This window comes from Pithys albifrons, chromosome 7 (genome assembly GCF_047495875.1).
Source record: "Pithys albifrons albifrons isolate INPA30051 chromosome 7, PitAlb_v1, whole genome shotgun sequence".
Lineage (NCBI taxonomy): Eukaryota > Metazoa > Chordata > Aves > Passeriformes > Thamnophilidae > Pithys > Pithys albifrons.
In genome coordinates this window covers 11,676,554-11,694,918 of record NC_092464.1, presented here as the reverse complement: position 1 = coordinate 11,694,918, position 18,365 = coordinate 11,676,554, and the positions used below count along the sequence as shown (strand labels likewise).

Genomic DNA, 18,365 nt, shown 5'->3' with positions numbered 1-18,365 from the left:
AAGAAATAGTGTCCCAAAGTGTGATGTAATCAATTAAACAGATCCCCATGTCTCTCAGACCATATTGAATGAGTCCATACCAATCACATGCATGACTTTTTTGCTGATGCTTTCTGCTTTCTAAGTGATAAATTGGAAGTTTGGCCACAGAGTAAATGAGTGCAGCCATTGGTAGAGACACAGGTGGGATGCAGGGCTGCAGAGTTGCTAGAGCACAGGGCATGAACCTGCTGCTGCCTGTTAGGAGTTGGATTGACACTGGTAAAGCATTTCACATAGCTTCCCCAAAAGCTTTCCAAGGGTAGCAGTTCTGGATCAGCAAACAGCGGGAACAGGGCACAGAGAGGAGTAGTCCAGCTGCCAGGCCCCTGAGCTAACCAATGTTTCACATTCAATGTTCTCTGCAGTATCATATTACCATAAACTGTTATTACTACTTAATATAATTGCATTTCAGAGCTCTCACCTTGGACACAGATCCCATTTTGCTAAGGACTGAACAAGAATAGAGCAGAAAGATATTCTGTGTCCCAGGAACCAGACAAATAAATTATAAAGGCAGCAACTAGATCTATTTACAGGAGTCCCCTGCACTTGGCAGACCACATTCAACTTGCAGGCAAGGCACAAGAAAGGTGGTTTTGTGTCTGGGTGTTGCATCATACTGAACAGCTTGTTGCCCTGTTTCAGAGGAAGATTTCATGGCTTCAGGTTCACACCTCTGACTTTTAACTCAAGGCACAACCTGCTTCGTGCAGCTGAAAATATTCGCCTGAAATGCCGAGTATCCAAATGTTCCCTGATTTTTTCTTCTCTTTGGTTATCAGACTGAAAAAAAAATGTGCTTTGATATTTTATGTCTTCATTTCAGGTCCTTGCTGAAGCAGAGAACAAAAACAGTATTGCTGAATACTTTTTCTTATAAAAACCTCAATCCCTTAATCTGAATATTACCTTTTCTCCCCGTTTTTAAGAAAGATGTTCCAGTCAAAAACCATATTTAACCAGAAGGTTTTTCACTCCACATATTTCTCTGCTACATCCAAGAAAAGCGTTCCATTGTTCCCACGTGGGCCAGGGTGGGATATCACTGCAAATGCCTTGGATTGAAAACCAGTTACAAAATATAGACCTTTAGAAACTGCCCACCTCGATGGCCATACTCTCAGGGGTGCCAAGCAGCAGAGCTGCAGACAGGAACAGGCCTACTGATTTTAACCCTTTCATATCCCCCAGTTCCCTGCCGTGGGCTGCTCAGCCAGATGTGTTGTTCGGGTTGCATTGACTGGTGGCTCTCAAGGGTCTGTGATGCCAACAAAGCTTTCCTGTCAGGCCTCACGGTGTAGGACTGAGAGAACAAAACAGAAACTGAGGAGGAATGGGCATGTGCCAATAGCCCCTTGCAAATATATGCAGGCTTGAACTTATCCCGTGCAAGACACCAAACTGGAGCTTCTGCAGCAGGTACATAGCTGTGCCAAAGCTGCTGCTATGTGTGTTCAGAAATATCAGCCCTCTGAAGGGGTTTAGGAGAGCCACACTTCCAACTTAAAACTGGTTGGAGTAGATGGACAGAGACTGTCCTCCCAGCCCCACTGGTACTGCTGTGGCAATTCACAGGCACTCTAGCACAGTTTTGCCAGTGTAGGTATAAAGGACCATCACACAAAGCCTTCTTGTTACCTTGAAGCAAAATGCACTTGGGCAATGCTGCTGAAGCCTTGCACACTCAGACATTCGTGACTCAACAGCTGGTTGTCGAACTCAGCTATAAAGGCTGATGCAGTTAAATCCCTATCTGGAAACTGGCTGCCTAAACTAAATGATGCAGCATGGTGGCTGTATAAGCCATAATTTAGAAGGCTGAGAGCCATTCTCAGTAAGTGCTGTGTTATTTTCCCCACAAATCTGACATATTTTTCTTTTGTGTAAAAGATCTCTTCATCCTGTCAGTCACTGTCAGCCCAAGCCTGAACCGACTAAGATATGAGAAGGAAGATAAAGAATCATCTCCAGATGTGTAGGCTCTTTCTCCCTGTATCCCCCTGTTTCCAAATAAATCAAGGCTAACACAACTGTAAAAATGTAACTATTCAAGTAGCTGCAGATACTGCTTTAGAGAAATAAAAAATAAGGGGTTTTGTGAAGAGGTTTTGCAGCTGAGTTTACATTATTGCATCACATTTGTCCCTTAATGAGGAATTTCACACTCCACACAAACAAAATAAATTACTTAGGGCTGGTTTATAATGTCTACATTGTGTTTTTATAAGAATACTATTGAAGAAACCTCTGATAAGTAAAGTAGCTTATGGTAATCAATGTGGATATGAGAATGAAAATAATTCAGTAAAACATTGTTAGTGCTGTTATAGCAAACCACTTGTATGCATCTGTCTAATCCTTCTTGTGTCCAGAAGTTGCTTTTTTTTTTAAATATTATTAATAGTGCTCATTAGCTGCCAAGCAAAAGAGCATGCCACCAACTTCTGCTTGGAGATTAGCTAATAATGGCAAATACTACTTACTCTTTCAAGTTTGAGCTAAAACCTGCTACAGGATGCCATGGTTAGGACAAGCTTTTCTGCTGGGGTTCATAGAGATAGGAGAATATAAAGGATGGGCCCAAGGACAAGTGCAACACCCTGCAGATGGCAAACCACCCTATAGCCCTCCAGCACAAGCAGCATCTGTCTCCAACGGACAAGCCATTCCAGCACTGCACTATCCTTACTGTTAGGAAGCGGTTTTTAATGTCTAAAGTGAATTTTCCTTGGTGCAATTTCAGTCCATTACTTCTAGTTGTGTTAATGCACATGGAATACAGTTTGCTTCTTTCTTCTATGCAGCAGCTTTTTATGTGCTTTCAGGCTGCTGTTATGACCCCACTCAGTCTGCTCTTCTTAAAGCTAAACAATTTGTTCAACATGTATAAGGGCTGATTTTTAAAAGTGTTGAGCTCCTACTGTTCTCATTGCTTTTATTCTGGTGATTGAGAGTGAAAGAACTTCCGTAGAGTTGATGATCAAGCTGTATTGTCTGATGCCCTTTAAATACTGATAGGTATGAAGGGCAGAAATGCTGTTTATAGCTGTATCTGTGTGTTCTTGTCTTCACAATAAAAGTGTATTTACAGGACCTATGACCAGCCTTCTGACTGGAACTCCAGGGCAAAAGCAACTTCACAAAAAGAGCAAAATTTAGTGGAAACTTGGCTGGTTGCCTTATATGACAGGCATTGCTGAATCATTTGTACTAAACCACTTTCTGTATTTCATGCAAAACATATCTTGGCTCATGGGTTTTTTTTATTTGTTTAATTTGTTTATATGCCTACTGTCAAAATACTGTTTGTGATTATTTTTAAGTATATGCTGTTGCTGGAAAATATATCCTTAAGAAAAATGAACCAAAATCCTTTTCCATTCCAAAACAGGGGAGTGAGATTTCTTTTTATAACAGGCTTCTCATGAGAGGAAATGATGTTTTTTGTGCTTAGGGTACTGGAGCAGATCTCCACTTGGAAGGCTGTTTTCATAGTGAACACACTACAAAATATGATGCTATCATCTTGTGTTAGTGTTTCAGGGTGGCTAGAAATAAATTCCACTATACCTGCTCTTTGTCTCTGTTTCCATTGCAAACAAAGCTTCCTTTGTGTCCATGTAGGCCCTCATGAAATCTCTTTTCATTCCATCAGAGGGTTCTGGTACAACTGTAATGCAAGCAATAATAGCTTCTCATATTAGTTCTCATAAATGTAGGGTTATGTATTCTGCATTTCTGCAGAAAATAGTTTTTAAAATGTCTTGCTTTCCTCTCTTAAGCCCTCTCTCCTAGCTTTGAAAAATATCTTTCTCAGAAAGAAATACAGAGAACATTTACAATTATAAAGTAAAAATAGCTGCTCTAATTTTGGACTACTTGTCATTGCTTCTTTTTGGAAAAAAAATTCATGAAAGGAGAAGGGAGTGAGAGAAGAAAGGAGGCTTTAATGGTATTTCTCTCCATGGCTTTTTCCAATCCAAACTTGTCCTTTGTTGTTATTCATAAGATTTCATCAAACTGCTAAGCAAATAAGACTAATTTTGATGGGCATTAATATACAGAGGGACCATAAAGTGTGAATACACAACTGTCCTATCTTGTTCTGAAGTGGTAAACTAAATTAACACTGAATTTCATCATTGATAATACAGCTGAAGTAGTGCCTCGTGGTCTATATGGCAATAGGCAATAAAGTGCAAAAGATGGAAGTGCACAATCATACTAATAGTTTTATATCTTGCCATATTATTTTCCTGTAAACACCTATATTTAATTATTCTGTCATTTATCTTCTCCTCCTCCATAGGCTTAATAATTCATCTGTGCAATGTGTATACTACAGCTTTTCTCTTTTCACAAACCTCACTCAAAACCCTGCCCTTCTCCTACTTCCAGACACACAGTAGTTCTTCCATTGCTCAACCAATGGATTGAAATACTGAAATTTAATCTTTATTATCTGTATTCATGGAAGGAATTCCTGTTATTGGGGCCTGCCTGAGTATGCTTGACACAAACCCATCCATTGCTGCTCTAAACGTGCGGTGAATTTTATGTCCTGTTTCTCTGCCACACAAAGCAAAGGTCTTTGGAGACAGGTGAGAAACAGTAATAACAGTAGTTTAAGATGGATAAACAGTGTCTTAAGATAAAAGGGAAATTAAATTGCTAAATTTTCATTCCACATTGTAAATTTCACCTCTCAATTGCACAAAACTAAATCATAAAATATTTATTTACCTAGTAATAGTATAGTATAAAACTAAACTTTTGAATCACACAATATTCAGGTTTGCAAAGAACTCGTTTTGCTTTTTGATTGGTGGCAGGACTAAGCATTAGTCACTGCAGCAAGAAAGCACATATCCTCACTGCTTGGTTAATAGGTTAACTTTGAGAAGAATATTTTCTCAGTAAAGAAGATTCAGATTTGTGTGTGACATCCAGTGTCTTGAGGGTTAGTTCTGAAGGTCTGACAGCTGTCAGCAGTCAGGCCCAGGTGGAGTACACAGACTTCAGCTCACTGCATCTCGGTATCCAGACACAACATTCACTGCTGGTGCTGAAGCCAAGGGCTGCCCTGATCCTATGTCTATCATCTGGAGCATTCCCCTTACCAAATGTAGTTTTTGGATTAAGTCCCAAAAGCCTACGCTCTTTTCACTTTAATCAGAGAAACTAGTTGAGAAAGTCAGGAACAAATACCAGCTTTATAGTGATCAAAAGCAACAGTTTCGCAAGCAGTGAGATGGTGTTGTAGAGAGTCACCACATTTCTCAGTGAGCAATGCCTTAGCAAAAAGGTGTCAAAGGATTCACTTAGGAAGTCTTTTGGCTATAGTGCTCATAAATAGGTTCATTCTTTTGGTTCCTGACATCATTGCAATCCCTTAATGAAACTGCAATTGAAGGAGGCTAATTTGTGCTCTAATTATATATTAGTCTGGGCTGAAAGGTTTCTGGACAGAAAAAGGTTTTCTTCAGGCAATCTTTTATTCTGCTTATTGTATTTACTTAACAAAGAGCAGTCAGCTTTTACTGTGAATTCCCGTAATAGAGTTGAGCTATAGTGTTACCCAGCTAAGGGCAAACGTGCAGTCATTTTTGATGGATTCTGGTAACAATCTTTACCAAGAGCAAGGATTATTTGCAAATGTAGGAAAAACCAAGCCAAAAAGCTAACAGATGTGCTGCTGAAAAAGTTTAAATGTTCTTCAGCTGGAATTCCTTCCAGACCCATAATACTTTAGCAGACAGGTAGTTTAAGGAAATTCAGAGAAATATTTTCTCACTAATAAAGAAAGTCCCTATGGTAATATTTTTTCCTGTTTCAATTGAAAGAATACATTCTTGGTCTGGTTTTGATGCTTCTGCCACAAGAGGAAGAGCAGCATTGTTCAATGCGTAGGATGCAGAGCATTTCCACCTGAAGAAATAGCTGAGCCTCAACCACCTATTTCCTCAGCCATAGCTGAGGCTTTCTAAGCAGAGGAGTACTTTAGGAAAGCAACTGTGTTCTTCAAACCTGTGAATTGCCTATGCAAGGTGTGTTTCTGTTTCTTTTGTCAAGTAGACAGCCTGTAAATGGTGGTCCCCAATAAGGTCCCATAGTTTTTCAGGAGGAATTCAGCCTAAACAAACTAAATGTCCAGCTAAATAAACTAATTATCAAGGGAATTAAAATATTTCAATATATCTCTGTTTCTAGTGTTTGTGTTAACTTCAACTTTTTCCTATAAATAATTCTTGAGCCAAATTTTGGGCTAGCATAAATCATATCAGTTCTCATTTTGCTGAATCTATCCTGGCATGTAATGCAGACTCTGATCCTGGCACTGGAAGAAATGTCTCTGCTGTCTAGTATCTGTGGGATAAACAAAAAATGCAGTTAAAAGGACTTGCACTTAATATGCACAAGAGAGATTTCAAGCAGTGTTCTTGTAGTATGAATAACAGCTTCCTGTGCACACTATAAAAGTTTTCCAACAATCATATCAACAATTTGTAGAATAGTTGTCTCTTGTACCACTAACCCTTGAGCTTTCTCTAAGACTTCTGGCTCAGCTTCCAGCAGGGAGAGGAAACAAGGGGAGTTGATGGTCTGATCCTTTGGGGTTGATGGTCAGCCCTTAGAGCAGTTCTCATGTCCCTTCTCCCAGGACTGACTGCCTCCTCTGTTTCCAGCTGGACCAGTTCATGCATCCTGCACTCTGCAGTGCTCAGGCACCACCTCTGGGAAGCAGAGTCCCACATGGGGCCAGAAACCAGGAGGAATATGTGTTTGGTGTTTGCGTGTGCCAGCTGTAATAAATGCATTGAAGTTCAGTGAACTTTGGTGGGACTATAGAGTCAGGAAAAATACAAAAAAAAAGGAACAGATTTGCCAAGATGTTTTGATCTGAGTAAAAGTGCAAAGTAGATCTGAATGCACTGACTGAGAACTGATTTTACATGTGTCTTTTCTACCTTTTGCTTCTAGAAAAACTAAGCATACTGTCAACCTTCATAGCGCCCTTCAAGTACCTGAGTCCTGGCCCAGCCACCATGGAGGATGAAGACAATTTAAGTAAGCAGTCTCTTTTCTCTACAGATGAATAATAAAGTTGTAAAACAAAAGCTGTACAGTGTAGGGACAATTGTGGAAAGGAGATGGATTTGCAAATATTCGCAGACCATAAACCCAGTCCTCATGTAAAATGTAAAATTCCATAATGCTGAGTGCAAACATGTTCTCTAATCTTCATCAAAGGGGGCATTAATCTCAGCCACAGATACAAAAGAAAAACTTCATATAAAGTGGAGATATTTGCACTCAGGTTTACAGGACTGTGGAGCTCCTTCCCCTTTCCTGTTTATGTTACTTTGTTTTGCTCACTTACTTTTCTAACAATCCCTAAAAATCAAGATATTTTGTGGTGTGTGTTCCCCTGCTTTTATTTCCTCAATTACAAAAGGACTTCTGCAAAAGGAAAGACTGCAGGATTGAACCATCTAATTAAATTTTTTTCTCTTTACTTCTATTATATGACCTGTAGAACAAAAGAAAAAAAAAGAAACAAAAAAAAAAAAGAAGGAAGGAACTAAGGATTTCAAATTCAGAATTGATTAACCAAGCTTAAATAAACTAGACGTAACCTAAAAATTAGCCCCTATATTCTCTTTGGCCCTTACACCTCAAACAACTGTCTTAGTCCATGGCTGTAGAGCTGGAGGAAAATGCTGTTAGGTTTGAAGGCATTGAGAAGTATTCCAAACAACAAGTCTGAGAGTGAGCAATTAGGACTTAATAACTCTCAGTAAGCTCAGCCATTTTTCACCTAGAAGCAATTATATCATGTTCTATCACTGTTTATTGTAAGACATCTTGGATTTTTTTTTAAAAAAAAGGGGAAAAAAAAGAACTTTCTGAACCAAATGAGCAACATTTTAGTATCACCTACCAGATGGGTTTCTTTTCCAGCTAGACACATGCTGACATGTTACCCTATTAGAGTCAGTTGCTGGGAGGAATTAGGAATTCTTCTGCTGTTGCTAAACTGCTATGGTTTGGTTGTGGTGCATCACCAAGGGGAAAAGCTGCTGGAGAAGTGAAGGAGCACAGCCTGCTATTTTCTGCTGCTGAGCATCACATGGACATCACACTGTTCCGCTGCACACAGTGACTGGAAGGCTTTTACAGATCTTAGGAAAGGCAAAAAAACCCTGAAAATCCTTCAAAATTACTCCCAGGAAGGCTACATTTTCAGGAAGACATATGAGAAGTATACACACACCCAGGAAGCATATTATGCACACGATAAGCTTGTTCAGGCACCTCCTGCGTAATAGTTCCCAAATGTGCTACTTAGTTATTTTTAGGTAATGTAGGAAGTTTGTACAAGCCAAACACTGTAACACCATTTTCTTATTGCTACTGTAATGCCAAGACAGTTTCACTCCTGTGTGGGCTTTGAAATAACTCACAGAGATAGAGTAAGCTATGCTTTCTGACAAAGAAATAGCAAATGTCACTGTTTTCAGGGTCATCCTACCCAGTCCTCCTTTTGGTCAAACATATGCTCCAGTGAAAAAGTAGCTCTTCATTTCTTGGTATACAGAACTCATTTTAGGTGTTACTATTAGAATATTGGGGGAGGAGGGGTGGGAATAAAAAGATGAATTAATTTAAAATCATCCATATTTCAGTGTTCACTTGTAGTATTATAGAGGTATAAATCCCTCAAAAGCCTATAGCACACATGTACCCATGGAGTAATTCAGCATTTTAAAGAGCTTCATTGATTTCCTCTGAGGAAGGAGAGAAACCTTCTCTGTGTTAACAATTTTATAGGAGTGCAGGAGAATGCTGCTAGGGTAGAGAAGTGGGTTGCTTATCCCTGTAGTTTTCTGCACACTGAGCATCCTATGAGAGTGCCACCTCCCAGACAGTGCTGTATCAATGGACACAGTTCTACTAGCTGAAACAGATACAAATCCTGTTTCACATTCCTTTAGGCCTTCTTTACAAATGGAGACATGCAGGTTAACTACACATGCATTTTAAACTGGTGATTATTAGCATACAGACACTATTTTTTTGGTTTATGATCCATGAACTAATACTAGAAAAATTTATCAAAGGCACTATGCACCTTTGGAATGGAATTTTGGATAAAGTAATCATCAGTCTCCAATGAAGACCTAATCTCGAATATGCAAGAAAAGGACCACCCTGTTCATCCTCAGAAGTCAGTTGTACCTAAGAATATAAGTGTCAGAGAGAATTAGAAATAGGAAGGTTAGTTTTGTACAGTGTCTTCAGCCTTTGCCAGTGATGCATTGAGAAAAAGGACATTTAAGTGGGAATCCTCCCCTTGGTATATCTTTCTAGCACCTAGCAAAAATTTACTCTACTGGAGCTTGCACCTGAATCATCATATTTCTTAGATATCAACAGACCTGTCTAGTCCTCTCCAGAGCCCACTGATACTTCTGATCTCAACAACAGCCAAGAACAGGGAGTGATTTAGAATGCTGTCAAAAAGTGCACCCTTTTATTGCTTCAAGCCTGCTGTCTCTGGTGCTGGGATTGCATGAAACAGTGAAAAATCTTTCCCTCTTTACTGTCTGCCTGCCTGTCTTTCATGATGTTACATACCTATGCCTGTCCCTGATCTTTATTCGTTCCATCCACACTATGTCATGGGATCAAGGCAGACTATCACCAGACAGATACTTTTGAATCTAGGTTGTACCTCTAGTAGGAATGTATGATTCCTGAAGATCTCATTATGGAATGCTGCTATAGGAACAGGCTCAGTGCAGCATATACCTCTCCCCAGTGTCTGCAGAGGGAGCTGATGACAATGGTCCCCAACACATCAATTTCAATCTCTGCAGCAGCCCTGTAGGAGCCCCAGGTTCAGTGTATTGAAGTATGTTCAGTTAAAGGTGTATTTGTTCATCAGATTCCTCTTCAGATGGCATAAGGCCCCAGAACTTTTGCATTCACAGTGTGAGTTATAGCAGGGACCCTGCCTCTAAGAAAATAGCGAATATCCCCTTCCAGCAGTCAGAGCCCCAAGCAATCCTCCACCGAAACAATCCCCTTTGTTTTGCTTTGAAAACTCCATCTATTGCCATCATTTCGATTTCCCCATGCCTAAAGCTCAGCTGTGTTCTGGTCCTGATTCAGGAAGGCATGGCCATAGGTCCGTTTCTGCCATGGGCTGTCCACATATTCTGCTGCATGCAGTTATTTGCTAACTTGGATACAGAGCATTGGATTCTGAAAATTATCTAAGTCAGGTCATTAGGTCATTTATATTATTTCCCTGATTGGTAAGAGCTGTATTAGATGTACATGGATTCCACAGTTACTTCCAATAGTTAGATGGGCAAAGTCAAGTATGTTCATTCTGGAATAGCTAAAGTCAATGACAGTCAGCTTTCACAGATTTTTCATCTTCGCTTTATGCAAAGTCCCATACTCTTTTGCACTAGTAATGCTTCCACAGTATAGTGTTACACACCAGTAAAATCTAATAATACTAGTTTTAACAACCTGAACCCTGTGAGCTAGAGGGGAGGGTTGAACAGCCACAGAGAAATTATGGGTTATTTGGACTTTTTACATGAAGATTTAAAAATAGGTATGTGTGTTGTCATGTAAGAAAGGAAGGAATAATTTCTGTTGTTAGCTACAGGTTTATTATTCCAAAGTCAAGCATATCAACCTAAAAATCCCAGCAGAATAGTTCTCAATCCTCTGTTGTGGATTCGATAAGTGCATGAAAATGCCATCTTGCTTGCAAGAGGAGACTGCCCTACATTGCATTTGATGTAGCAGCTGACCTTGGACAATGATGCTGTTGCTCTGACTTCTGGGTTCATACCTATTGCTTCTGATTTAAGATTTTTCACTTTCAAGTATGCCAGAAATTATGAAGTTAATTCTTCTAACCTCTGCAGTCAATGTGATATAGATGAACAGCAAAAATGTACTCTACATAAGCCAGTGAAACAGGGGTTAGATATTAAAACACAGAAATATAAGAATTAAGTCCTACTTGTATTCTTAAAAACTCTTCGATAGAAATAGAGTGTCTACTCAACATTCCTAAAAACAGTAACTGCCTGTGTCAGAGCTATCATTAGATCAGGAGTTTACTATACAAAACTGATTGCAAATTCTCTCTTTCAATATCACAACTTTTCAATAATGTAGTGCCATTGGAATTCAATAGTAAAGATGCAAGCCAAAATGAAGATAGTACCTACCACCTCTCCTTTTCCCATCTTCCCTAGAAGTTGGCTTAGCAGCAGATTAACCTTCAACAGGAACAATATTATCTCTTCAAATGTAGCGTGGAGTATCGGATGGTTAGTTCTGCAGAGCCCTTATGACCCAGAGACATAGGCAGTGTCATTACTGGTGATGCATTGTAGTTCTGTAATGCTCTTGATGATGCAAACTCTCTAGGTTAACACTACTGTGCATAATGACCAAAAGGAGAAAAACATCAAAGAGCAGACTGAGGAATAGTGCATAAATAAATATATTGCACTAACTGTTTTCCTCTCTCCTATTCAATTATTGAAGCAAATTCAAGATCACAATATCTGCTGTTGCTTGTGAAACTGCAAAAATCATTGAATAAAGTTACCTGAGGACATATTACACTGCAATGCTGACGGACTTTTTAGAAAAATTACACAATAAATTAGAAACTAATGCCAAAATTTATGGTACTTTTGTTCCTACTTTTTTTTTTTAAACTCCATCCCCTTACCATGTTATTTTTCTCCAACCTTTCATCATAGGAGAACACAGTTTATTATCTGTTGTTTTTCCCCAGATGTAAAGAACGTATTTGGGAAACTCAAGAACAAAGACATTATGAGAGATAACAGGACTGAAAATGATCCACAGTTTTGCATTTTCACTGTGTGCATCCTCTGACTTACCCCTTTTCTTTTAGTGCTCTTCATTTCTAAAATTGCTTGTGATTGTTCTATTACAGCTGCTTACAGTATTTATCTTGCGTAGTTTGGTGTCATTTGCCTGCTTTGTCTGACTTTCACAATAAAAGTACATGTGCCACCATTAGAGAGGTAATCTTATGTCTGCTACACAGAGGTCTCATAAAAGGCACATTTCAAAGACTTCCTATTTCAAAGACACCTGAAAGTATAAAGTAATTTCATATTTCCTGGTGACTGTCAGGTATCACACAAGTCCATCAGGCTTCCAGACTTTCCGAGCCACTCACTGATTTTACGCTGCCTCTGATTTACATGATAAATTTTGGTCTCTGCAGCTCCAGCTGAGGTCTGGAAGAACTGAGCTGTTTCCCGGTGTTTCAGGGTCAGGTTCTCTAAAATCTGGTTGGCTGTAAGGATACTTGCATGGATTTCCTTCACTGGGACTAGGCCAAAACACACCATAAATACAGGGATGTCACCATCGTGTATGCCCAACTTTGTCCACATATCTTTTATGCCTGATGTCTGCATTTTTTTTCACTCCATCAATGCAAACTCTCTGTTGGCCAAAACCTGAACTGGAAAATTTAAGACAAACAAGTAATGTTTATTTTATGTTGTCATGTTTTTAGTTAACCACTGTGTTATTGAAGGTGGTTGAGGTAAGATGTTAAGGTCAGACATTGATGTTCACAAATCTGTGGTTCTCTGACTATGAAAGAAAAAACAACTGGAATAAGACAATATGAATTATAAGCACAAATCATCCTTTGAGTTTTCCTATTCAGTGGTGCATAATCAATACAAATTCTTTTCAAACCTGAATATTGTGTGAAGCAAGAGATATATTTCTTTTCATGCTTCCTGGCTACAATATCATTATGTACTATAATTGGCTCTGTAAAAACCTATTAGTTAAGATGAGAGAGGAGGTGTGAAATAAAGAACAAACCTGCTTCCTGCTAAAAATATGCCTGCATCAAAATATCTCACCTTATTAAAAAAAATGTACACAACTAAAGAGACATCTTCTGAGTGGGATGGAAACATGAGAAAGGGTCATGATGTAAAGCCAATGCCAAGTTGGATAGAGGATGTTAAAGTTGACATGTCCTTTCCTCTCAGATCAGAGTTTCTATAAAGAGAGTTGTGAACTCAATGAGAAAAAACACTACATTTTCTTGTCCCTTAGTTACCATGACCTTTAAGTGTCTTATTTCTAGAAAGGTTGGTTTAAAGATGTTATGTTTTATACAGTTGAATGCCATATGATGAAAGTTTTTCTGTTATGTATTTCTTTTGCTTTCCTTCCCCATTTGTCTTCATTCCTTCTCCTTAGATTCAGAAACTAAAAATTAACAGGTCACTAAAACCTGAATTTGTTAGTTCACATTCTGCCTCAGCAAAGCACTGCAGAAGACAGCTCTGCAAGTAGCTTTGGTGAGACCTAGGCAAAGGTTGGAAGCTCACTGTGTGCTGAAGGGTTTCAAGGACTCAGTCCTCCAAAAGGGCCCTCACAGCCTATGCAGATGGCATGCTCATGTCTGACAATAACCCAGAGCTGGTCAGAGTGAAGCAAGCAGCCACGCAGTGCTCTGCTTGGAGAGGGATCAGGTGCATTGCTACAGTGATGGGTTGCCTCATAGGTTGGTTGGTTCCACTCATATTTAATTCCTCTGCTTGTCTTTCCTCCAAGGAAAGCATAGGAGAACAGAAGGATCTATCAGAGGTGCAATACATATTAAAAAATCTCATCAGAAATGACAGAAATATTATAGGATGATTATTTAGACAGCAGCACATTTTGTGTCTCATTCAGGTCATGAGTGAGATGAATCTTTACTCTCAGTGATACCTCTGCTGCAGCAGGGCACTACCTCGCAGCATGGACATTGCACAAGTGTAGTTCAGAGCAATGGGGGATTTATTGGCTCAACAACAACAACAAAAAAATACTCTCTCTGTAACTCTCCATTGTCATTTCATGCCATTCCTGGTGCTCCTGGCAGTCACTCTCTCCCATTGCTTTTCTTTGACAAAGATCATCTTTTACATCAGTAATTGTACCTATCGTGATTCTCTGGCTTTTCCTTATCTCTTTTAGATTAGTTGTTGATGATGCAGGAACTATGAGTATCTTCAATTGAATTTGACAGAAAGGGATCACTTAGTAAGCTGGGATATGAGTCCACACCAAATCATTGTTTCAAATGCTAGAAAGGTCTGTCAGATCACTTCCTAGGCTAGATTCATGACAACACAAGAGCCTGTGGTATGAGCAGAGATGGTCAATATATTCAGTGCAAATAGGTTATTCAATGCATTGGCCCATTTTTCTGTTTGTGAATCATTTGTGATTTCTAATAATGTGTTTATAAACCTTCACCCACAAGGATTATAGAAAGCCTAAGGAAACTTTGCAAACTATTCACTTTTTAATACTAATTATCCAGCAGTTCATTTAAGTCACATGACATCCATTATACTTCATCTTTGAATGATGTAATCTTTTTTTAAAACAGAATGCTAATGACTAATAGAAGTAGACCTTTAGGGACAAGTAAGCATCCAGGATATGCAAAAAGGTCTGAGCTATAAACAATAACCCAACCATTAAACAGATATTTGAGGAAAATTCATAGAAAGGGCTGTGCAAGGATATGCGTCATTAACTTTTTTTTTTTTTTGGATATTCTGCCAGCCTCAGGCATAATGTCAGCTACTGTGATGACAACTGTAATATGAGATTTTTTTCTTTCTTTTCTGACAGGTACCAGCAGTGCAGAAGTAAAGGAAAATCGAAACATTGGCAACCTAGAGGATCATCCAATAGCCTCTAGTGAGAGGGCAAGAGGGGGAACACCCAGCAGTAAGAGAAAAAGACCCTTAGAGGAAGGCAATAATGGCCATTTCTGCAAACTCCAGCTCATCTGGAAGAAAGTTTCTTGGTCAGTGACGCCAAAGAACGCTCTGGTTCAGCTTCATGAACTTAAACCAGGATTACAGTATAAAATGGTTTCCCAGACAGGTCCAGTGCATGCTCCAGTCTTTGCTGTTGCTGTGGAAGTAAATGGACTTACATTTGAAGGCACAGGGCCCACAAAAAAGAAAGCCAAAATGCGTGCCGCAGAGCTAGCTCTGAAGTCATTCGTTCAGTTCCCCAACGCATGCCAAGCTCACTTTGCCATGGGCAACTGCATCAATCCATCCACGGACTTTACTTCTGATCAGGCAGACTTTCCAGACACTCTGTTCAAGGAGTTTGAACCATCTACACACAGCAAGGACTTCTCAGTCTATAACCCCGTTAACAATGAGTTGCTTTCCACGGCTTATCGACACGGACGCTTGCTCTGCCATACGCTGGACTTGATGGGCCATGGGAAGCAAAGCAAGCACAGAGTGGCATCCAAAGCAGAGAGTGAGAAGAACCCCGTGGTGCTGCTAAATGAGCTGCGGTCGGGCCTGCGCTATGTCTGCCTATCAGAGACGGTGGAGAAGCAGCACATCAAGAGCTTTGTGATGGCCGTGCGAGTGGACGGGAGAACGTTTGAAGGCTCAGGACGTAGCAAGAAGCTGGCCAAGGGTCAAGCAGCACAGGCAGCCTTGCAGGCCCTCTTTAACATTCGGCTGCCCAGCCACATTCCCAGCAGGAGTAAATGTCACCATTTGCCACAGGTGAGAGCTCCAGGGTAGCTACCACCATACTGGAGGAATCCTTTTGATGAGTGGGATTGATATTGCTGTAGCTGTTGTTGTTCTACCAGATGGTTCCTCTTATGTTACAGCAAGTGCCATGCCACAAAACAACTCTTTTCTCATAGAAAGAGCCAAAGCTTGGAAATAGTATCCTGAAATCATTGGGTATAATTTGCAGCCCTTTCCATAAGAAGCATAGATAAGACGCCAAGATGGAAGGGGAAATACCAAAATTTCAATGTGACAGACACAATATTAACATTGATAGAGACAGAAAAATCAGGTCATTCTGTAGTACTGCATCTTTCTTTATGGAAAGAAGCCCATAAGTCCCATCTCCTCCTTTTAGAGTTAATTGCTGATGAGGACTGTGCCATTCAGGGGAGACAGAGCTGTATCCATACAGATAATATAGATCTGAGGTACATACTTCACACATCAAAATTCCATAGTTGGTCATATGCCAAAGGCTATCTTAGCATTAGTCAGACTTGTGTCAATTTTCTAAGTTCAAAGGAAGCCACTGGGAAGCACTACATAAGTTTGACCAATTTATTGATTTTTTGCACTATCAGAAAAGATTTGATTCACCAGCACTGGGAGGTGATCTACCACTACGTAACTCCCTTGTGAAGGATGCTGTTAATGTCCAGGATTTAATGCTGAGCACTAGGAGCATTAAGAGTCATTCTGCTGTTGGCTTGCTGTGAGACTCTAGGCAAGTCATTTAAATTCAACATGTCTGTAATAAAAATGAGCATATTATATGAAAAAGCACTTCAAGATCCTTAAATAGTGTGTAAATGCAATTTTTAAGTGGCAATTCTCATTAACATTAGTAAAGATATACATTATATGTTCAAGGAGTTTGATAGGAGACAAATCTTTTAGGTTACATAATTGCCTACAGGACCCAGGAATTATATTTGCTGACCCGTAAGTTTTCCTTCTATATTTCAAAAAGAGAAACATTACAAATTCTAAAATACACCATAATCCTCCACCTCTTTCTTTTAATTCTGGTTTGCAAACTCCATGAACTAGCAGGATAATAACATAGTTCAGTAATAGCAGTGATCTTCACATCGTGCATTGCAGGCATTTTAGAAACCTTGGCCAACATGGCAGTTTCATCCTTCCAGTGCTCCTTCAAAGTACACATAGTTTTAAATGAGATACCTAAAGTGTTTCCTGCCCAAATTAATTCTGGTAAGAAGCAATCCTACTTTATTGTCTGCTTTGCTGTCCCCAGTGAACTCTGCTGGGTCTGTCAGCAGGTAAATACCATGCATTCTTTGACTGATGGTTTGTCACTTTCTGAAACTGCACCACTAGTATCCCTGAATCCATTCTTGAGAGCTCTGAAATATTCCCTGGTTGCTTGACTTCACAATCACCTTCTACCTGAGTATTACATTTTACCTCAGTCTCCAATTGTTTACTAGGTGATACATTCTTCAGTCTATGTTTCTTTCTTTATGCCTTTTCTCCTTTCTGTAGACTGCTGCTCTGCTTATCTTCTCCTTCTCACTGTTCTGGAAGTATAAATGTCAGTGAAAAGGTGTCACTGAACTTTCTCTGTCAGTACTTTTTGAGCAGTTATGTATCATCCAGCTAAAAGATTACTCAGGCACTTTTAATGCCAGCATTCAGCACATTAATTGAGAGATAAGCCATAACACTGATTTCTGCTGACCTCCTTACTAGCTGCTCTCATCAACAGATATAGCAGCAGCTGTTACACAAAACCTGAGTTTGTGTTCCTCACTTAAATCATAACCCAACTTCCATGGAAACCAACAGACATATTTCCACTAAGTTCAGCTGAACTACAGCTTAAGCATTAAATTCAGGAGCATCATTTCTTGTTCTCTCTTCATTGTGCAGTATCTCTGCAAGTGACTGTCTTTGCTCACTGCTTCAGTCAGCCCTTTTGGCTGCTTGGTCAAAGTGGTGTATTGTACTGGGGACAGTGTAGCTATCACTGAGCTGAGATCAGAGCCTGCTGCTCCAGATGTAGTTTCAGCTCCTTGTTGACTTGCTGATCTTATGTGAACCCCATTTTCAAGGAAATGGTTCAAGCCAAGTTTTCAACACTATTCCTACTTAGTAGACTTGTTTTATGTCCCTAAGTATTTAAAAGCAGGAGAACACTCTGAAATCCAAACAGCATGGGGGTGGAATTTGTTGGGAGGGATTGATTTCTTCACAGAATAAGGAGCAACTATTGTCCTATCTAATCATTCACTCTTTTCATGTGCTTCATTGTATTTGTTAGAATACCAAAGAGCTATCCCATTAGTTATGGCAACAGATCATCTGTGACAGTTTCACCTATATTTTGAGTATTTTGTAGAATGTAGAAGTGTATTTATCTCTGTGTTTGTCCTTTACAAAGAGAGTTTTCCAACTTTGCATGTCTCTGCTCATATTTCCCTTACTTCTATCCGTGATGTTAGGAGGCCACAATTTGGCTTCTCCTGATCACAGCCTGACTGGAAACAGGAAATAGCCAAAAATCTTGTAACACCGGTAGTCAGTTATCCTGAACTTTTGAATTTCACAGTGTCCAAAAAAGTGTCAAAAAAAATCAGATGTTCCTATGAGCTGGGCCTCCAAACCACACTCCCATGCTTATCAGGGTTCCCAATGGAT

At 39.6% G+C, this 18,365-nt stretch overlaps 1 protein-coding gene across 2 annotated transcripts in view; it reads left to right on the top strand.

The window, feature by feature from the left end:
- Positions 1-18,365, top strand: part of ADARB2 (adenosine deaminase RNA specific B2 (inactive)) — a 306,026-nt gene that overhangs the window by 189,869 nt on the left and 97,792 nt on the right. For both annotated transcript variants that reach the window (XM_071560806.1, XM_071560807.1), the window contains exons 2-3: positions 7,027-7,113; positions 14,782-15,689. In XM_071560806.1, the coding sequence (XP_071416907.1) occupies positions 7,027-7,113; positions 14,782-15,689 (995 nt within the window). The remainder of the gene's footprint in view (positions 1-7,026; positions 7,114-14,781; positions 15,690-18,365) is intronic.